The sequence below is a fragment of the Lonchura striata genome, chromosome 1A, assembly GCF_050655825.1.
Source record: "Lonchura striata isolate lonStrDom1 chromosome 1A, ASM5065582v1, whole genome shotgun sequence".
NCBI classification, from domain to species: Eukaryota; Metazoa; Chordata; class Aves; order Passeriformes; family Estrildidae; genus Lonchura; species Lonchura striata.
Window position 1 is genome coordinate 42,992,321 of NC_140741.1, and position 23,680 is coordinate 43,016,000.

General features: G+C 37.9%; 1 protein-coding gene across 3 annotated transcripts in view; it reads right to left on the reverse strand.

Annotated features, from left to right (window-relative positions):
• Positions 1-23,680, reverse strand: part of NELL2 (neural EGFL like 2) — a 134,172-nt gene that overhangs the window by 101,721 nt on the left and 8,771 nt on the right. For all 3 annotated transcript variants that reach the window (XM_085570257.1, XM_021545322.4, XM_021545323.4), the window contains exons 3-7: positions 14,295-14,445; positions 2,787-2,960; positions 2,582-2,678; positions 775-847; positions 527-609 (exon numbers count right to left, since the gene is read on the reverse strand). In XM_085570257.1, the coding sequence (XP_085426383.1) occupies positions 527-609; positions 775-847; positions 2,582-2,678; positions 2,787-2,960; positions 14,295-14,445 (578 nt within the window). The remainder of the gene's footprint in view (positions 1-526; positions 610-774; positions 848-2,581; positions 2,679-2,786; positions 2,961-14,294; positions 14,446-23,680) is intronic.

Here is a 23,680-nt window from a genome sequence, read left to right on the forward strand (position 1 = left end):
AAGAACTGACATTTAAATTCAGAGTAGTCTATTTTCACCAGCAGACATGAATGCTTTTGGTGCAATATTCTAAAGGAAAGAAAGAAGAAAGTCCTGGTTTGAATTCTTAGCTCCTTGTCTTGCATATATCTTGTCTGAATGAGGCAGCTCAGTCTTGAAAAGTCTCAATAAGTCTTGCTGTTATAAACACCATAAGCACAGCTATCAATTCATTCTAGGCTTATTGATTTACTAGCCTTATAATTTGGATATCTATGAACCCTTTCCTTGCTCAGGTGTTTGGACGCTCTTTACTATTAAAATATATGATTCTATAAAAATATTAAAACACAAGAAAACTCTCTGAACTGAGAATCTGTATGTATAAATTAGGCACAGATACACAAAGATGTAAACAGACCATGCAGGGATGTCCTGCTCACAGCCATGTGCACAACCCCACACAAGCATGAATAATCTAAAAATACAGCAAATAAATACTGACAATCCCCATTTCTCCTATGACTAGAGTCCTAGTAAACATTACCTTAGCTGATGTTTTTGCTAAAATGTCTTGCAGTTCCATAATTTTCTGCACAAGTCCATGGAAGTCATTACAAGTTGGGCATGCTGGAATAATAAAATATGTGTTAATAAATTAATTCACAATAGATTCAATCATGCCAGCATTGACAAATAATATGCTTAAATTCAAGGTTTCAAGAAAGCTTGTAGGACAGAAAGAAGGTACAAAGCACACCTTTCATTTTATGATATAAGAATTAATAGACTTACTGCGATTAAGATCTGGGCACTGAGAAATAAATCCTTGAGGCATGACAAGTAACTGCACATCTTGCATTATGCCCTATGTGTTAGTGGAGAGAAAACAAAAGGATACATTATTTTTACCTGTCAAAATTATGGTTTTTTCATTCACCATGTAAAACATTAAAGCCCACAAGGAAAAGCTACCTGTTAAAAATTACTTATGAATAAACAGCTTCAGGTCTGGACCCAATTCAGTGATAGAAGAATAAGCAGAAATAAAAATAGATAGATGTACAGGCATACTGAATAATTTTTAAAGACATAAGATTAAATATCAAGATATAATTATTTGGCAAGAGTTTGGTGGGTTTGAATTCATTGTTATTTTTAGTTAGTCACTGCAGAAAAGCTTGCAAATTACCTTTAAAAAGTAATTTAAAAACAGCTGCAGTTTCAGTTACTTAGAAATACTCTTTTAAATAAAATGCAAATTTTTTACAAGCTATAGCTCTTAAATAAATTTGAAGATTAAAGAAACTAAAGTCAAGAAAAATGCATTAATGCAAACTCATAATGAATTTGTGCTGGTTTTGGCTGGAGTAGAGTTAATTTTCTTCACAGCAAAGTAGCTGGCATGAGGCTGTATTTTGTATTTGTGCTGAAAACACTGCTGATAACACTGGGATGTTACAGAAATTACACAGCAGCAAGGTCTTTTCTGCTTCCCCTACCACCCCCACCAGTGAGGAGGCTGGGGATGCACAAGGAGTTGGGAGAGACACAGCCAGAACAGCTGCCCCAGCTGACAAAAGAAGGGTCATATCCAAGACCATAGAGCATCATGCACAGCATTTAAAGCTGGGCAAGAAGAAGGAAGAAGGCAACATTGGGAGTGGTGGCATTTGCCTTCCCAAGTAGCCATTACAGGGCCCTGCTTTCCTGGGGATGGCTGAACACCTGCTTGCCCATGGAAAGTCATAAATGAATTCCTTGTTTTGCTTTGCTTGTGTGGCTTTGCTTTACCTATTAAATTCTGTCTCAAACTATGAATTTTCTAGCTTTCACCCTTCCAATTCTATCCCCCAACCCACCAGCAAGGGAAGTGTGGAAGTTTCTAGGTGGTACCAGCTGGGGTTAAACAAAAAATTCTGATGGGGATCCTTCCATAAAGCTTGCAAACTGCTGAGAAACATGTCTGTTACACAGCTTCAGAGCTGCATGTTGGTAAGAACTTAGGGAGGAAGGGATGGTTTCACCCAGAAGAATAGAGCCCATGCTTGCAGGCAGATTTTACATGCTTACTTAAGATATAATTAGTAGCCAGTATGCTGCTCTCCAATAGCAAAGGCCAAAGAGCAATTTCAAAACAATCCAAGAGCTGTGTTATGATTACAGAAGCACAAACTGATTGAGCACAAACTGATGACCTCCTGAGATCATCTACTCCAACTTCCCTGCTCAAGCAAGACCAACTACAGCAGATTGCCTAGGACTTTGTCCAAACAGCTTCTGAGTATCTCCATAGTTGTCTTTCTTTGACAAGCCTCACAGTAGAATTATTTTCTGATGTTCAGATTGAATTCCAGGTGTTTCAGGTTTTGCCCATTGCTTTTTGGCCTGTCAGTGGGCACTAGTGAGAAAGTCTGGATCCTTTATCTTCACTCCCCTCACAAATTCAGATATTTATCCACATTGATGCAAATCCTCCTGATACCTCCTGAGTCTTCTCCAGGCTGAACAATTCCAAATCTCTCAGCCTCTCATCACATTAAAGATGATTCAATCCCTTTAATAATTTTGTTTCACTCTTTATCTTTCAGGGAATGCATACCTTAAAATACCCATGTGCAGTATTCCTCTGTCCCAGCCAAAAGGTTGTACCCAAAGGTAAGTCCATGAAAGGCTTCTCCACAACTCTTTCATAAATTCTGAAAAAGAAGGGGAAAATAGAATCCCAAGTTGTTATCATTTAATTTACTCAGAGCTCAAATATTCCAAATGTGTCAATTTCTTATAAAACAACACTCTTCACTTACTTATTGCAGTCCACATGTAAAATCAAGTGAGAGGCACTGATTGCTAAGGAAAGTCTGTGCCATTTATCATCTGCCAAAATGTATGGGAACACTTCTGTGTGGGAGCGATGACTGCCTGAACGGTAATGCAACCTGATTTCATTTCGATGACCGCTGCTTTCCAGCTCCAGGTACCTGTACCATAAATGCATCATCATGTCATGAACCATTCTTTTCAGCACAGCAACATTTTACATAAGACATCTTTTCATCATCATGCAACAACTATTTAAAAAAGGAAGAAAAACAAGCAGATACAAGGCAAAAGTAGACCATTTCCAGATTTCCATTATTCCACTTCTCAGTGACAAATAATAGCAGGTTCAAACCTTCAAGTAACTACACAAGATTCCAAACGAAATATGTTTTCCTCTAACAAAACAATTTTCCATAACATGATCTGAATTACACTATTATAAATAATTGCCTTATGCAATGAAAGCACAATAGGGATACTCTGAAGGCATGAATGCACAAAAGACAACTCCAAGTTTTGCAATAGGGACATCATTAGTAATTACTGAGGGAAGTAAAGACTGAGATTGAACACTGCTTTGTTTGCTTTTATATGTACTGTTACATCTTCTTTCATTTTCTATAGTAAGATTTCTCAAAATATATATAAAATCAAGAAATTCTAACTCTTCAGAACAATTTATATATGGGCACTTATTTGCTTTATTAAATTAGTATGTGTATTTGTGGGGCAGGTGTACACACACACATATATATACACATCTATACATGTATATACATATATATGTAAATATGGATATATATAGCAAAAACCCAGCAATGCAGCTGTGCTGAGACAAGTGAATCTAGCAGATTTAAAACACAAGCTTTGATGGTAAAATTCCAGCCATTCAATTTAAAAAGCACTCCATAACCAAACTTAGTTCTTAGACAGGCTGTCTCTCAAATGTTGGACATCATCTGGGAAAAAAGCCTGACTAACCATTTATCTTTTTAAAGTACTAAGTTTCTCATTTTAAAATTCCCAAAGAAAATTATCTTTACACAGGAAAGAGAAACAGAAATAGAGATTCCCCTAATAATCATATTAAACCTAAAGCTAAAGAGCAAGATGAATAACGGATGGGGTGAGATACACAATAACTGGGAGAATGGACAGTTCATTTTTGTCTATTTTTTTGGCTACGTCTGCAATCAGACATGGCAGTGACTTTTAAGCTGAGTGCACATGTGTTCTTGGTGATGTCATTTACTTTAACAGACTATCAATATTAAGGAATAGAAAAGACAATGATTCCAGTTTTGTAGGGTAAAAATGAGACCAAATCAAAACTATCTTGTACAATCATCATCCCCAGGAGAAGGCTGGGCTTACTGCACATCCCTGCTTCCTTCAGGGTGTTCCACTGTGGAACATACCTAGCAACAGCACAAAAATAACTAAGATTTTTGCAAAACCAGAAAAGGACAATTTCTTCTTCCTCATATTAAGAAAGCAGTTAACTACAGTCAGATACAAATTTTATAATCAATTTACCTCCTCATGGCCCAAAAATAATTTTTACATTAGCAAGAAGGAGAAAATAATTGAAGGCCTGGCTGGAAAAATTGCACAATAGTGGCAGGACATCAATCAACTTAATAATCTCCTTCATAACTCAAGCTTCAAGGATAAAAATAAGGTTACTCTCAACCAAAAATAGAAGGGGACTCTTCCAGCAACTTTTAAGTGTCTTCACCCAGCTGCAGAAAATAAATGGAAAACAAAAGGCATGGATATGTTGAAGCATTACCTCCTGGTAGAACTAAGAGCTCTCCTTCATTCCAAGTAAAAAGCAGAACTGATGGCACACACAAAAATGCAGGCAGGCAGGGAACAAACTACACTACTAGACATACAGTCACTACAGAACGTATAAAACAAACGCTTCTGTTGCCCTTATGCATGTAAGATAATGAAACCTCTGCAGATGAATCATGGATTTGCCAATAAAAAGAAGACATTGCTGTAGAAATTTCATGAACTAAGAACTGCTGAGAGAGGATGCTGACAATCAATGATGCTGTAATAAGCAAGGAAATTTTCCTGCACAAAGCTGCACAGAAACTGTGGACACTTGTGGTTTTGTTTTAATGGTGATTAACGCACTGTTTTGACATTCACAGACAGTATCTTTTGTTCTACCATTTAGTAAACTAACAAATATAACTACCTTTGAAATGAGAAAACAAGCATCAAAATGAAAAAGAAAATAACAGCAATTAGGAGAATTATTAGAATAATCATTTATGGTTTATTAATAATCTGTAGATGCAGTAGCAAAACACAATTAGAAAAGCAAGTGAAACGACAGCCAAAGCAATACTGCTTTCAGCTTGAACAAATGTCATGATGCTGAAACACAGACGTGAAAGTGAATAATTTCCACTCCATTTTTTACAAAATGCTGTGCTTGCTATTCCCCTTTTCTACATTTGTTTAACTGCCTGGACTTAGATGGCTCTATCTTAGCCTCATGAGCTTCCAGAAATGCAAAGTCTGCCCACAGTGAGGCTTCTTGTTCCATCTGTGAGGCTGCAACACTTGGGTGCATGGTTTTCAAAGGTTTGGAAGAGTCTTTCAGAAAATACACTAAACATTAACAAACATACCTGGATTTTAGAAATTCATGTCTGGCGACAAAAACACTCTATATTTCTCTGTACCCTCTGGATTACTAATCATTTGAGAGAAAAAGGAGGGTGCTTTTAACTCCTGAAGGACTTGCTCCCAAAAGAAAAAGTAACTGCATTGTACTGCAGTCTTCTCCTAGCCAAGAATATCATTACTGAAAAGCTTCAGAGGAACTTCATCAGCTGAATCACCAGTTCCTTGTCCACATCAGCCCAGCCTAGCCCAGCCCAGTCACCACAGGGAGAGCAGCAGCCAAAGATATCCCATTTTAAGTATCACTGATGCTTCTCCCAACAGCTCCAAGGTCTTCTATGCTGCAGAAGGCAAACAACTTTTTGGAGTGAAAAATAAACCACAATGAGAAACCAAATACAACAGGAGAACCTGCACCTCTCTTCCTAATACCCATAATCTCTGTAGTTGTTTAATCAATACCACCCTACCTGATTTTAGGCACCCCCCAAAAAAACCACACCCACCTTGGGTTAAATTTAGATTTAACTTCTCAGAGAGATGATATGTGCTTAGGTTTTTCTATGTTTGACATGCAGAGAAGAAAATGCCAACCTGGGATAAAAGGTTGCTACATCTCTGTAGGTCACTCTGTGTGTGCACAATCATTGCAAAGGCATCAGCCAAGGCCACGGCATCAGATCAGCTGCTCTGCTTGGAAACCAGCCAGGCAGCAATCCCTAAGGTACTGACTACGGATGAGCCTGTCTTTGTAAGAGGAAGAAATTCATTTTGAATGCCCCAGAGGAATCTGAGACAGAAAACAGTGATGTTTGCTCTGCTGCTCAGCACTCATCTGTTGTAACTTCTAGGTTAGAGCTGGAACTCAGCAGATCTGCTCAGCTGTGGAGTTCTAATGACCATCCTGGCAAAGGACATGTGGTCACACCAGCCTAGCCACAACCTGCTCCTCGGGAGATGACAGACTAGCACAAGGGAGACTGTGGATGTACAGCAAAAATTAGATTTGGGGGGTGAAACACCAGATGGTCTCAGTGCACACAGTAGCAGTCTTTGAGAAGTATGGCCATTCCATCTAACATGCAGTGTTGACAATGCAAGGTTTTTGATGGCTCACTTATTTATTTAGCATCCTTTGTCACACAACAAATGCACATACTTTGTCCAGACAACTAATAATTTCAAATTCCATTTACAGCATGTACACAAGAATTTCAGAAGCTAAAGGCAAAATATGTCTGCTGCTTATGTATTACAGGGTAGTGGGGTTTTAAACTTTTCCTACTCACATTTATATGTATAATGCTAAAATATTTTTTCATGGCTCTTTAACCTACACTGGAAAAAAAAGAGCAAATCAATAAAATTAAGGAGCAATATGTACTTAAGAAAAATAATTTAAATCCTTATCTCCACTAGTTATAACTACTTATAAAAAAATCTTTATATTAAGATTTTTGCTATCAAAGTTCTGCCTTTTTGTTAGCTTTAATTGTATAAAACAATTTTAAAAAAGGCTATCCTACATAGTAGGATAGTAGTAGACTTCATTGCATAATAGCAGCAGGCACTTCTGCTAGATGTAGATTATGGAGATATAAAAGCAACTCATGCAGCACCACTATCGCATTCAGCAATGCATTACTTGCTATTTTCTGTGGTATCATGACTGGGCAGTCAGGAGTGTGAGCTTTGTTTTTCTATGTTTCAGAACACAATCTGGAAGTAACACTAAGTGTTCTGAAACATTAACTACAAGTTTTTATTGCTTAGTGCATCCCCTAGAACAACATGGCATCAAGATATCCCCAGACAGATAATTTTTCAACCTAAATGATTCTATGGTTTGAAAAGTCAGGTGGTTCATTTTACCTATAAGAATCTAGTTCCCATCTCTCACTTACACTACTGCTTGATCTTACTGGTTTTATCCTTTTCCATCTAGAGCTCTACCTAGACAAGAGAAAACTATCATTTTTATTATTTTCATTAGTTAAAAATTGTCTTTGTTTTTCTGGATAACTTGTAGCCCTTAGTGCAAGTGCACAATGGGCAGAAAAGCCACCAATTCAATTTCTGACGCTTCTGTTTGCTGAATGCAGTTTTAAAGCCAGACTGTAATTTTCTGACTTAGGGCATTTTTGTTCAAAAACATTGATCCATTCTTTAAAACCAAATCTTTTGACAGAAACAAACATTCTCACAGCAAAGCTTGTGGGTTCTAGGATGACATGCTTGCCAAAATGGGAGAGAGAGAGAGAAAGAGAAAATATAAGATTCTCTGGAAGACTTTCTCAAATATCATTAATACCATGATTATTACCTGTATGAAAGCAGAAATCCCAAGTGAAGAAAGCTCAAAAACTAGAAGAGGGTATTACCCATATCAACACAGACTATATAAACAGCAGGACAGCAAAACTATCCTCTCAAATTTCTATTATAAAACTGGTGCTCCACTGTAACTAATATCTATCTTGGTGATCTCTCAAACTTTTTCCCTGAAACTGGTGGGAATAGGGCTGGGCCAATGCAGCTTCACAGACTACCCTGATATCATCTGCAAGGGTAGGGTACTAACTGCAGGAGACAAAAGCATGCCAAGGAAGATGCTAACAGTTATGCAAAATGGAGAGCAGCAGGCCAGTGCTCCAGCCTGGGCATTGTTTGGTTTACTAGCAAGCCCATGCCAGGCAATGCCAATAAATCTGCATCACCACTGCATCAAGTGGAGAGAAAAAAGAAATGAGAATGGTATTCCTCAGGGCACTTAGCTCAGGCGAGAAAAAAAAAAAAAAGTTCAAGTTCCTGCTCCAAATCCAGCAGAACAGAAATTAACTGTGTGAGGAAAATGCCTCTGAAGCACCCCAGCCAGACATCTACTGATCATTCTAGCATTTACATCTCTCTTGTTTATTTTCTTCCACCACAAAAATGGTCAACCACTTCAGCTTTGTTTCATCTCAGCACTGCTCCTTGCACTAGACAGACATGGAGAACAGCTGTGGAGGAGGAAAGTGAATTCATTATATCCTCAGGTGATGGAGCCCAGTGCTGGGACATGCATGGAGGAACACCCTCCTTGTTGAGATGCTCACAGGAGAGAACAGCCAGGCAAGAGATAATAGCAGGGCAGAGAGGCATCACCCACACACATTCACCTGCACAAGCTACTACCACACAGCTTCTCTTCACACAGAAAGAAGCACAAGGTAGCAGCCAGGAAAGTGAGACTGCAATACCCTGATTTGGAAGTAGAGGTTAGGAAAAAAACATGTGAGGTAGTTCAAATCCTTTCCATCACTGTGCCACTCAGTGTCTGTACCCGATTCAAACCAATAAAGCAGGTGGGGAAAAAATGTATGTCAGTAAGATATTGCTCTTATCAACTGCTCTTATCCGATTTCAGTCGGACTGCTGTGGTCTGGAAGCCTTTGCTTTGGAAGATTTTGAAGTCAAGACCCTGCATCTCATCTGAGAGACCTCTTCACTTACCTCCCAAATTTTGAGGTCAACCACATCAGGGAGGCAAAATCTTGCCTTACCCCCATGGCAGTCTACATAGATTCTGCTGGGTTTAGTGCTATGATCCAAGACCCATGACCATCACAAGATACTCCAGCCCATCCAATGTTACAATGCAAGACTCCCAGTTGACTTTTCCACAACTCTTATGGGAGCTTAAAAGGAGCCAGAAGCAGGATCTGAGGTCTCACCAAGCTCTTCAAAGCAATCCAAGAAAATCTGTTCTTGCAAAAGGTGCTGGCTTGGTCTTGGAAAAATTCAACCACGATACTGCAGCACATTGCCCATGCCATTCCTATTTGAGCCATGGATATTAAATCAAATTCCCAAATTTAAGAAATAATTCTGAAATACTAATTCATGTCTTCAAGCAATTGCTCTCATTCCTCTCATCTCTCTCACTAAATCCATTTATCAATATATAATATATATTTCCATTTTGTTCTCACTAACACATATTCCCAAGAATATGAATTTTGCCTGCCTGAAGCTTCCTCTTCCACTAAAAATCAACAAGGGAAGAACTTTCTCAACTCAAACAGTGTAAAAACAAATGGCATAAACCATGCCTCTCATTCCCTTTTCTTGACAAAGTTTCTCCAAGGAGAGCAAGAGGACTGTAAATACAATAAACAACTTTCTAGTAGATGCATTAGTAAGAGAAAAAGGCAGTTTCAACATAACTGTTTCCATTTCCTACCCCAAAAGAATACAGATTTCTCCATTATTTGTTTGCTCATAGAAAGCCTTATAAACAACATAGGAAGAATAACAAAATCTGTCAAAACTCACATTTCAGCTATTTCAGTGGGGGTTTTCAATGTCGAAGGAAGGAACAAATCTTCTGTCTCTTATTCAAGAAGACCTGTCTCTTATCCAAGAAGGTCAATTCAATAGATTCCACATGCATATAAGCATTCTGTAAGATGTTCCCAAACTATTCATCCTGGATTAGCTGACACTGCAATGATTTACACTGGACAGGCTGGCCTCACTTGACTTAACAAAAAGTTATGGAACAGTTAGATGCATGAACTACAGGAACTTACATCCTTCTGCCATTTTTTTTTTTTTTTTCCTTTTTCTGGTCAGTATAAACTAAACTGAAGCAAAAAAAAACCCAAATCCAAGCAAGAGTGCCATGGTGTCAATCAATTTTATGATAACCTTTATAGCCAGCAGTCAAAGAACCAGGTCATTCCTAACACCATGAAGGCATTAAACAGAGTGTAACACAAAATAGCTGCTTTACAAATACTTCCATCCAACTCTGTACTCAGGGATAGAAGTTAAATCTCCCAAACCAACACAAACAAGAACTTTTTTCTTTTCTGATAAAGACCCTGGTCAAGCTGTCAGTGTCTACACAGAGAATCCTTTGTCCCACAGAATCTTCTCACGCACTGGAAAAGCAGTGAATGAATGAAAGAAAGAAAATACCTTTTTTTGACACCTTTGATGAAACATGCAAGCTGAATAAAAAGAAGACTGATACCAGAGAAGTTTAAAATCGCTAGAAGAATTCAAAAGCAATTGACTGTTACAAATAAATTCCAGAGGGGTCATAATTATTATCAGACCAGTAAGAAACAGAAATTAAGATTTAATACAAAAAAACCAAAATACAGAACATTTCAACCCTCCACCTTTCCAACAAAGAACATCATGGAGTGTTCTAATAAGAAGAAATAAGCTACTACCTCTTTTGGCACAAAGAGCAACCATATGCAGCTTTAATGTCTGCTCTGCATTTATTGGCTTAAGCGCTGAATATTGGCTTAAGTGGCAAATACTGAAAGCTTTTCTCAGTGTAAGAGTTTTGCAGCAGATTTTTGGTGTCAGAGAGGACACTTCATACACTGCAGTCCAGAAATACTGACACTCATACATCAGAAGCAGGGAACGTACAGTTCCACCTCTATTTTAATACAATGGTCAAATGAGAGAACAAAATTCATGTATTGGGAATTCACCTCTGGCAACTTATCTCCTTGTGGAATAAATCAGCACAAGAGAAAATGTCACAGATAAGTTTCTCCTACTCACTCAAAGAGGTTTGAAACTATTGTACAGTACAGCCCATTTGACAGCAGATAATCACAGGACACCAACTGCTGTGAAAACAAATGCTAAGAAATTGAATAAATTAGCAGAGATACAAATTAAGTGTAGAAAATGCCTGTCCATAATATACTATTGATTTCAGTTCTCTGTTCCAGGATATAAAAAGCACTAACCAAAGGAAAGAATCATTCAACTACAACCCAGCAGTTTCATCCTTTAAGGGCCTAGTATGCAGTATCTTCAAGAGATATGAATATAAGATTAGTTACATAAAACCATCAAACTACAAAAGGAGGAAAAAGCTTTATTATCATCACCTCCACTGTTGATGATTAAATGGAAATATATGATGGAATAGCAAGACCCAACATATATTACAATCCCGTCACAGAGTAAAATCCCTCTGCTGACTCTTCCATAAAGAAGGTGAGAAAAATTCAGAAGTGAGGAGGGTAACACACTTTAAACTGAGAGATGAAACACAATCAGAGCAATCAGTGTTTAACAGTGTTTCTACTCAGACTTTAGGTATCCCTTCATTAACACAATAATATTTACCTTGTTACGATGAAGTACAACACCTTTTAGGTAGGGCACTGTCTGTGCTCAAGGTAAAGCCCTGAAGTCAAGAAGACATTTATAACTTCTACCTTTCAGACATATGCCATATAAATTTGCCATAAATAAAAGATATGTTCAGCTGCTTGAAATTCATCTTAACAATTACTGATGTGTAATTTGAATTCCCTGACACCACAAGAATTTTTTTCTGAAATTATCGCCTCCACACAGTGCCCAAAACTACCACTGCCTGAACTCCTTGGCTGCTCTAATAAGTGGGGATAAAAGTAGTGTCTGTGGAAATGTATGGCCAAGTTAGGAAAGGACAGTTACAGGTATTGTTTCAGATTCTTTCACTTTAATTTTAAAATATTTTAATACATTAAATACTACTGAAATGCATTATCATTGTAAGTAGAGAAGTCAGCTTTGATACTCAATTAGGAAAAGAAAAAAAACATTTAAGTGAATATGAAAAGATTACTATATTTTTAGTAGATCATTTCAGGAGCATTTTTTTTGATGACACCCAGCCTCAGCAAATGCCCAAGCCTGAGACTTACATAGAGAACTTGATAGGACAGCATTCAATACATGAAATTAGAAAGGAAACTTTGTGAGACCAGCCCTGTCAACTTAAAACACAAAGCCTTGAATTGTAGTATGATAACCATGTCTCAGTGGAGGTATTCATTTTTGATGATTCTCAAAAGGGAGCCAGCAAAAAGGAACAAAAATAACTACATAAAACTGGACAACACAGTCAACAATCAGTCAACTCTGAAACACATAAACAGTTTTGATTTTATAAAAATTATAAATTTTAAAAACCCTTACAATTTAGAAATGCCCTCAATGTAAATACACATATTTGCACCAATGTTCCTAGATCCATGCAAAGAGAAGATGAGTTTTTACTCTGATTTCAAAAACACAAAGTATGAATAAATGTACTTTTCCCACTTCTTAAACATTTTTTAATTTCTTGTACCATAGAAATGGTTTTACCCTAGAACCATTTGTTACCATGAAATCTCTGTAAAATAAAGCACATGAAAAGGTACTTGTGTGATAACTAATTACATCCTTCAGTTACTGCCACCTTCAGCCTTCCTCACCCTCATTCAGCTCCTCACTGCAAAAATGTAAGAGCTAGTACTGACCTCTGTAAATTGAACTGCAAGGCAGCAGTTCAATGCTAGTGCAACTTCTTTGACATGTCTGTGATAAAAGGCTGAAGCTAGTGCAAAGGAGTGGAGTCAGCTCTGGCATTGCTGCTTTTCCCACTCTCTATGATGACTGCTGTGACAGAGACTTCACAAGAAGTTAAGAACTAAAAGGACTGTTATAGCCAAGTCCCTGGTCAGAGGTGGGCAAGGTCAGAGATGGAGATCCAGCACTGAAGAAGCAGCTATTTAATACAAGCCATCCAAATGCTTCCTTTCAGCATCTACTTTCTCTTGTCTTTATTGTCATTCATTATAAAAGAACACTAAAACCATAAGAGAAACTACACGAGACGCTTGTCTGGTTGCAGCATTACCCACACCCAGGTCAGCCCTCATTTCAGCACAGTTACACTGGACAAACACTGCTCTGGCACCAGGCATCTCTCCTACACTCTAGCACAGAAGAGACCTGAATGTGTTCATTAAAACCCTAAGGGCACATCTAATGTCATCCAAGAGACATTCAACTACCCCTTTACAGGTATGAAAGTCCTTGAATAAACCTGGCCTAATGATCGTTGGGAATTCTTGTTTGTTTTGTGGTTTGTGTTTTGGTTGGTCTTTTTGTTTGTTTTTTACAAACAGCTAAACTGCAGAATTGGGCCTCTGAGAAAGAGAAACAGGATAGAAATTGACTTGGAGCATCTTCTAGCATAAAATTATTGTCACCATGATTCCTAATGAAAACTTGTACACTCATGTAAAAGAAACAGACATTTTGCTGTGCTTGAACACTTTTTTTTTGTTATTTTGCAGTAACACTGTCAAGAAAGAATTATGGGACTGTACACAAGAAAATAAAAATAACTAGGAACCTAAAGCAGAGCTCACCTGTTTCTCATGCTAATGACTGTTAAGAAAGTGCACATTTGAAAACTCCTTTTTATTCCATCAGAGAATCATAGGGCAGTTATCCTTAATAGCTATTACTCAAACATATATTTAAAAGTATCTTATTTCTCCAGCAGTCTTTATTCTATCAAAAGGATAATCCTTAAATGCTATGTGTCATTCACTTTAGTTTTTTAAGGCTGACAATATTTTGAGTAAAGTGCTCTAACATTCATGGGAAGATATAAACCCCTAACTGGAGGAATCTTTTTTCTTTTTTAAGACTGCTTGCATTATTAAAAACAATGAAGAGGTGGATTTACAGGGCCAGCTTGGTCAGTCAGTATAGCTATAGTGACATGACAGTTTTACACAAGCTGAGAATCTGCTCCTTGTGGTTATGAACAACAATAGAGAATTGGCTTTTCATGCCCTTGGTGGTAAGAGACATGTAAAGAAAAACCCCTCTCACCTTTCCCTTGTGACTTTTTACAAATCTGCATAATGTACCTATAAAACACTATAAATATTTACAAATTATCTGCTACACAAGAGTTTTGTTCTAATTTATGTTCAATTTTTTTATGCATGAATTCATATACTTTCATTAGCCAGCAGACAGGTATCAGTACTTACCTGTGATCTAAATAATGAATAGAGAGAATAACCCCTGAATTCAAACGGGCTTGTTTTAAGGTCACCAGGATTGTGAATTCACATTTATTTCTTAACTTCTGAAAAAATATCTCAGCTGTTTCTGGAGATGCCTTCACATTTCTTGAAGTTTCTAAAATAAACATGAGAGGAAAAAACATTCAGTTTAAAATCTTATGTTACTTTACATTCTCATTCAAATAGCTTACAAAATAAAAGGCTAATTCTGAGAAGCAAAATTGAACAGGCAAAAGCAGGGATCAAAATATTTAAAACATATATTTTGCATGCAATGGAAGCCATCTAGATGAAAGAGAACACATTTTCCAGGACACCTGTTCTGCTCTGGGGAGGGGTGGTGTTTTGTTTTGATGCAGGGTCATAACTCTTACTTTCTTCAGGAGTGGTTAGATGGTACCTTCAATATTTCATCCAAAGTTTGGGCTCACTAGCAGTAAAACACAGTGCCAACACTAGACATAAGCCTAAACCCTGACACTTGACCTGAGCAACTTTTTAATGACTTCTGAAAGATGTTATACCTAATAGCATAAATGCATAAATAAATAAACTAATTAAAAATACATACAATTTACTCAGCTTTAAGTAATAGTTTAAAAATTCAACAAATTTCAAAATACTTTATCACTAATTAATTGCTCTATACTCCATTTGGGTGGTATTTTCCTGCTGCTGCTTGCACAGGATGTCATGAACATTTGTTAGGGTAGTGGCACATGTATACTATAAAGACTATTTTTAAAACTCACACAAAGCTTAGACTGATTTCTGCTGAATTTGCACATAACATGCATAGAAAATAAAAAAGGCCCAAGTTTAAAACCTCTAGAGAGATAATTTACAAATAAGATGTCAAATGCTAGAAAAATAATTCCCAATCGCCAGAATACATCATACCAGACAAAAAAAAATTAATATACATTTTTAATGCACAAAATCAATTCATTAGCATGTGTAATCAACTGTGTAAGAACTAAATCAGTTCACAGGCTTCTTGTCACAGCAATTTGACCATTCTCCTCTGCTTGGGGACAATAACTCAGGAAGAGCAGTCAAGAGCTAATAGCAATAGAACTGGTGATTTTCTTTCAGCAGCACTGGAGCTGAGCTATCAAATACACCATTCTCATCTTACAGCACTGTTCTTAAAACAGTTTTACTCTTTAAGCTGGACCTATGAAGATGATGCTCTCCATTAACCATAATAGTTTGTTTTGGTTTATAGATCAGGAATATTTTAATAACTGTTTAGGAAATGCAACAACAGTGCAATTGTGAAGCCCTAACCAAGCTCTGGAACAGTGTCACACCCAGGTGAATTTCATGTGTTTTTCTTTTCCAAAAGAAAAAAAAAAAAAAGAAAAAGTTAATTTCTACCCAATTTCTATGCTAGTCTCATAAGCAACTGATGAAAGGAAGTATATGCTTAACACCCCCACCCTTAAGGAAGGCCAGCCCATACATTTATAAGGATGCCTCCACTTCCATTCCAGCTGGGAGCTATTAAGATGCAAACACTGCTCTATAGGTGGCCAGTGCTTTAGTAAGGAAACAAACCCTCACCATCATATGGATCTCTCCAGAGCCACCCCAGTCCTCATGGCTGTGTGAGAGGCAGGGGAAACACAGAGCTGCCACAACACCCACAAGTCAGGAATAATTTATGAGGTCTCTTCATGTCACCCTGAATCATGACCTGATTGCTATACTGGATGAGAATTTTCCATCCTTTATTCTATAAAACCTTATCTGGGTACCCTATAATCATTCACTGTGGCCTCAGATACCCTTCTTGGATACAGACAATAGCAGCAAGACCTGATTCCATCATACTGGCAGTCTAAATACTAAACTTACCATCACACTAACTGCTGGAGCATTACATTGCCAAAACATATGGCCATTCACTTTTGGTATTGTAAATAGGTCAGATTATACTTGCTGCTCAAAAAAGCTACATAGCCTTTTGAATTATTACTACTCCTATGAAGCACAACACTTTTTGCTCAGGGCAGGCACCAGGTGGATTTCTTAAAAGCAAGATGACTGAAAGGTCCTTGATCTGTTAGATCCGTTCTTTTCACACTAACACAAGAGTGCAAATCCCTCCTTCCAATTGCCTTTGAACACTAGCAGTAGGTGCTTTATAGATCACCAGCTGTGCTCAATAAATATTGCTTCAGGCTTCTTAATATTTGGCTCCTAGTAATCAGTTTAAGACCCAACAAAAATACTTCACTGGAACTGGGCTTCTTCCATAATAGCTTGGAAAAATCAAATTGGTATATCTCAGACAACAATTTGCAGTTTCTCAATAGTTACATAAAAACCACATACTGTGAACATTTCTAACACACAAAACCACAGGCATAAATTTTTTTCAACTTGGAGTGCAAAAATAAGGAGAGAATTATTAGTTTGAATGAGACATTTGTCTCTAACCACAATACACATATTTTGGGTTTATATTCCTAGAATCTTGCATATGTTTGGTTTGACCACAACAATTCAAAAATCCATAGTGTCATCACTCCATCTTTAGGAACATGATAGTGACAATTAAAGAAACAAAATATACAAACTCATAAGACCTGCAGGAACTCAGCTCTTCAGAAGACAAGCTCAGCAGCTGCCTGTGCTCCCAAAAGCCTTCACTATTAGGACACATTTCCCCTCTCAGAGACAATCTGCAATCAGAGCTCTGCTGCAGACACCAACATCACACCAGTGTTTCCTGGACCATGCACCAGCAGCATACTAAATCACACTGTGGAAAAACTTAGGACAAGCCATTCACTACCATTCATTTCCAGTCTACAATAAAAGAAAACAGTTATTAAATGGAATGAGTACCTTGTCCTAGCAAAGGGCATGCTCTCAAATTTTTGAAGAGCATCTAGAAGTATACATCAGAATGAACTGAACTACAAAACAAATTCCTGCAGAACAGACTCTGAAGGAGGCATTCTGACTAATTGAGCTCCACAGTTTGTTTCATGTGCACATAATCAGCTTTTAATAGCAGCATCTATAAATCAATTCCGCATCTGACTGTAGCCCTGCTGAACTATCCAAATTAAATTCTAGTGGTTTGTGAGAAGAAGGAAGGCTGAAGGCTAAAATGAGGCTGAAAAATATAGTTGGCTCAATTTTGTTTCAACTTCCTACTCTAGGAGGGATGAGTGTCACAAGCATATATTCACATCCTGTCACTTGCCCATATTCAAGTTTTTGGTTAATATTTTTGTAACTAGGATTTCACATGGCCTTCAAAGGGCAACTGTTTACTTTACATGGTTCTTTTATTTAGATAACAAATATAAACTAAGATACACCCAGACAACCAGGCAGCATTCGAAGCCAATCCAATAGCAAAATTTTTACAAGGCTGACAGAGTACAACAGGATTTTAAGTAGGGCACAATGCATTCAAATTCAGAAGTTCCATTCCTCTGATGAAAAATGAAGATATAAAGAAGTAAAACAACCTTTATTAGACCAAAGCCTTGCTAGACGTGATATGCATTAAATCCTTCAGTAGAAAGGCTGGTTGTTTTGACATTTAAACTGATGTATAAGATCAGCTCATAAAGCATTTTGAACTATTTTACCTATAAATTTTTCTATTCCCTTCTCAAAGATTCCCAGTTGTTTCAGAGAGAACAGCAAAAAAAGCAATTTTAGTTTTCCAAAACCACATGAACCTGAGCTGGATTCTCCAAGGCTGTAGGAAGGAGCTCTGCAAGCATCTGGGGGAAGGTGTTGCAGCTCTACCTAAAATTTAAAAAACTACAAGACACAGGGTAAACACTAACCCTTTAAGACTCCCACTGGGGCCATTCCCAAAGGGTATGATTACACTACAGAGCCAGGAGCACTACCCAGTTCCCAAACCTGGGTGAACCTGAGGACTACAATCAGAATGTATGTCAGGATACAACCAGGTACATCCAGACCTATATGCACCCAAGTGGCCCCCCTAAACTGGATCCAACCTGGTCTCCCCAGAAGAAACACTCACAAATGCCAGGAACAAGGATTCCAGTAATTAATTCGCCAAGTGGCATGATCAGGACCTTGGGATACCCCAAGGGACACAGCCCACAAAGTGCCCTTACAGTTTTGACACCCCCATGGTGTGGCATTTCTGCCTTCTTATTTCCACTAAAAAATTCTTCAGCAAGGATGCATGCAGCCAGAAATACAGTAGATGGGAAGGAGAAAAGGAAGAGGGCAAAATGCTCTTCAGCTGAAATGAAACAATCAAAATAAAAACTGACTTGAAGCCAAATGATTAAATCAAATAAAAACAAGGGGGAAAATGTCACAGTTTGTTCTTGCAGAATTTGGGGAGGTTCCAACTGCCTTTGCTTTGTAGCTTCCTCTGTTCTGAATGTCAGCTACAGCTTTGGTGTGTCATCCAGCAAGGGCTTCCCTCCAGCTCAAACCATATGCAAAGTCCCACAAGTCACAACGGACTGACACTAAAGACTAGAAGACCTGTTTCTGACCCAATTACATTTAGCTGTTCATACTTATATCCTTCAAAAACTGTAATCATATCACTCCTGGCCACAACTCTGGCTCACCTATATGCTATATACTAATGTTTTAAAGTCATTTTGGCACAGCTGAGAACACCAATTTACTGCGGGACAAGAGGAGGGAAAGGTACTGAGAGCCTGGGCAACTAGGCTTGAATCAGGACAACTAGGATAGACTGCAAATCCATGACAGTCTGTGGAAAACAACAGCTGTAATATAATACATATTCCCTGTGAACTGACAGTATTACCACTGAAATCTGCCTAGAAGCATTCTGCAAGAGATAATGCAAAACAAGTTTGGGGTGATTATACTAATGGCTGGGTTAAGCCTCTGAGTTTATATACCAACCAGATGCTTCTAGAAACCAAGGCAAGTCAGATGGGATGTTCTGCAATGGATTCGGTACCACGGCTCTTAGTCTTAACCTGCCACAGCACAATGCTAAGACATTTAGACGTCTTCCATCTTTCCTTGGGCTGCACCAGGATTACAAGTGGGAATGACTTCCTGTAATGTAGAACAGCCCAGTTGCACTGCAAAAAGTCAGGCACGCTCTTCCAAAAATGTCAGGTCCATGAACAAGGATTTAATGATTTTTGGACTCAGCAGGCAAAAATAAATAAGATAAATAGTTATAGAACAGGTTCTAGTGACTGTATCTCCAATAGCATATTTCTGAGAGTGTTTCAAACCTTTTGCAAATGACATAAGAAACCTAATCGCAGGCAAACCTGAACTTTCAACATGTAGGACTCCAGATTAGAAGTCTGTATTCTCAGCACAGGAAGCTGAAACAGCTGATTTGCTAACAAGCAACACAGATCCTGCCACCCTAGATTGTTAATAAAACAACTATCAAACTGCCACAAAAAATGAATATTTCAGAAAGGAATTTTAGAAATGTATAAATCAACACAGAGGGAAACAGCACACATACAAAAGTAGTATCAGTTATTTTTAAAGGCATACATGATACAGAAAATTTCTGTTCCTTGTACATCAGAAATACTATCCCTTTCAGAGAAACTGTAATTATGCTAGATACTATCACCAGGAGACAAGGTGCTACTCAGTGGGGACCTATGACATGACAGCAAAATAATGAAGATAAAAGACTTCTGTTCTTGTTACTGAAATTCCACTCCTAGGGAATTAAAATGTGTGTTGCACAGTATACTCTGCACCATGTATTTATTACTGTAATGCTTTCTGGAGATTTATAGGTTCCAGGTTATCAATTATAAGATGCAATAGCTTTTTTGATTACCAGTTTTTCCTAGCCTATATTCCAACACTATTCCTAAACTCGTTTTAAGTTTTGAAGATGCTTTGTAAGTGCTCCCTCATAGGTAGAATCATGTAGTGCTACTTAGAATTATGTAATTTAGGTTTTTCACAGCCAATACCACTATAAAACCTACTATATTTGAACAAGGACACCAATGCAGCACAGAGTGGGATTTCTTTTGTTTCTTCATTTCAATGGCGGTTTCAGCTATATTTAAAAGGTTACAGCTGCTATAGCTTTATAAATATATATGTGTATATAAACAAACTCCCTTTAGGCACAAAACAGCTTTCTAGAAGCTGCTTTGAGACCACCTTGAAACCTGTGGAAAAAATCAAGCCTGCCTTGTTTTCCTTGCAGCTGCCATCTGTGGCATATGCACCTAGTTATGCTTGGTTGCATACTGTCACATGAGCACTTTGTGTCAAGCTGACCTAACTACAAACAAAAATATCACACCAATAAATGCTGTTAACACTGGGACATTGAAGAGCAGAAGAAAAACAACGCATCATCTTCCAGCCCTACTAATACTGTAATAAGGGCATGACACACATGAGAACCGCTAAAAGATTCATTTTATTTTCATTGTATAGCATGGCCAGGATTTTAACAGTTATTCAATTCACAGCAAAAGGGGAGGACAGGAGGAGGAGAAGGAGATAGTGCTGCCAGCCTTTTCCAAATGGAAAAGCAGGCTACCAAAGGTAAACAAAGCCTAATCAATTAAAAACAATAAAGTACAAACTTAATGGCAATAATAAATCATGCAGGCAGATTATGCTACGTATAGATCAAGCTGCATTACATGACCTACCCTTCTCTCTGAAGAGATGACACAACTCAAATTCTCAAATATATTATATTCCAGTGGTGAACTACCATACAGCGCCAGACCACATAAGATCAGCACCCACCACGGCACCTCTGAATTAGGATCATGCTTGGTGTAGGCAATCCAATTCCCTCTCAGCAACACACCATGTCTCCCCCTCACTGTGCACGTGTCAGTAAGACTTACTCATGCTCTCTGCTCAGTCATTTTCTCTCAAAACCTCCTTTTGTTGTGACGAGTATGCTGCTCCTGAGGACTTAACTCCCAGAGCCTCTCTTTCACAGATTCATTTAGGCTGTAAAGGACCTCTTGAGACCATCTAGCCCAACTGTAATCATTTGTGGATGACCCAGAAGGTTTATCTTTTTTCTCCATAAAGAATCTGTCTCTCCCACTTCATAGCTATTTGGATCTCTCATCCTACTTTTCCTTCATCTCTGGCCTTCTAGGGTGTAACTGCTTTTTGCCCACATTAGGGTTAACTGCCTTCAGCTAACCAAAAATCTATGTGTTAAGAATTTAAGTAGATTTCTTTTCACACAACACAGTAGTGAGCTTAAGAAAGTATTAATAGGAGATCATTTTGCAGATGACCACAATAATGCAGTCTGCATGAAAGATTAACTTCTGACAAAAGAGAATGACCAACAGCCACTGACACATACAGAAAGCACAAGAAAACTTAAACCTGTATCCCAACAGCAAAAATAGAGCAAGCAGGGCTGGGGGAGGGAGGCCACCACTGGAAAAAAATTGTATCTGAATATGGAGACACATCCAACACCTCTGTTGTTAGCCACAGGTCTCCAGCAGCAGACTGAGCAAACAGCAGCAGATGGGGGGAGAAGGCAGGAGACTGAACTCTAAATAGAATTCAAGCACTAGCAGAAACAGGAAGTGGCAGAGAGACCACACCTGAAGGGAGAGGTAGGACACCAATGCCATCAACCATATTGGCATACTTGGAAAAATTGCTACTCACAGGATATCTGTTTTGATGCCAGAAAAAGAAAGGATAAGAAGACTTTGAATTGGGAACATCAAAGAGGAGAAATACCAAGGAATACCATATACACAATTCAGTTTTGAGCAGGGTAGACAGGTAGAAAATACATGGAAGGCTTGAGAAAACCTTTACCAGAGATTTCAAGAAAGCTGGGAAAGACCAGAGCTCAGATTCTCCAGAAGTTCTTTTTTAAGTCAGGTATTAAAGGAGTCCATACTTCTGTGAATATGCCCACTAGCCCTGATGAATCAACTACCAGTTTAAACTCACACTCAATGCATAAGCTTGGATGAGTTATAATTATAAAATGTTTCCAGGCTCTAATTTGCTCTTGTAGGCTTCTTTTAGCCCAGAATCATCAAAATATATGTAAGTGCACCATAGAACAACTTTCAGGAGAATACAAAGGTTTGATAATTGTGTACCAGGTTTTTGATGCTACTCTGTGTCTTTGAGAAACACTCCCTGTACTAAATCAAGTTCATGAACATCCCCACTCTCCGGAGCACAGAAAGGCTTAAAGGGTCATCCACACATTCCTTAGCTTATTATCTGAACAACTGTGTACAATGACTACAGCACAGCTGAAGTTTCCTAGATATTTCATTTCATTCTATCTTCTAAAAAAATCAAAAGTATAGACTTCCACCACTTCTTTTCAGCAGCTATTCTACAATCTAAACTACTTCACTGTGAAAGTCTCCTTTTATCTTAAATCCTCCCCATTTGTAGTATCATTACATTACTCTTACCTCTAGCTCTTTGAATACTAAATAATTCCTTCATTTTAAGCCACTAAGGATCTTCTAATACTAGACACTTATCATAAAACACTTTTGTCATTTCTTGGACAAGCTGTACATGCTCAAGTTCTTTCAAAAGCTTTCTTACTAAGCCAGTCCTTTTGTTACTGTATAATCTGGTTTGCTGCTTTTCTCTTCAGTCCCTGCAATTCATTTATATTTTTCTAAAATGCAGAAACCCAGAGTGAATGCAATAACAGAGATACAATATTTTAAAAAATTCAACCTCCCAGATCTCTTACTCCCATATGCTTTCCTTATGCTAATGGTGTGTGCACGGATTCTCAATAAGAGCAACACTGAACAGGATACACAAGGTTTTCCTCAAGTCAACCCTCTTCCTTGAATGAGAGCTGAGCAAATCTAGGGACTGTTCCAAGTTCAAGGCATATTAGTTAATGTTACAAAAAATTTTAAGAGTGCCTTTGGAACAGCTGGGTCACAATATGCAAATACATGGTTAGGGAGCTACTAAAACACAGATTATTGACCTCAAAACTAGAAAAGATCCTTTTGAACCCTGCTGGATCATTACACAGCTGTATCTAGAGACTGATGGACTTCCAGACAGCATCAAGGCTGATGCATGTCATCTTTGCTTTTAGGATAAGCACAATGGATATGACCACCATCTAATTATACTTAAATAAGCATTTATGCTGGGGAAATTGTACAAACATTGCTCTAACAGAGTATAAACATAGCTCTAATGTTACAACTGGAGGTCTTGCTCTTATTATACTCCATGTTTTCAGAGAAGGAAATAGCCACTCAAATTCCACTAAAAGAGTTCTCAGTTATGGATCGCTAGCAATATTGATTGTAATGGCTCCCTTGGAAACATTACAGTCTATCATAGCAATGTTG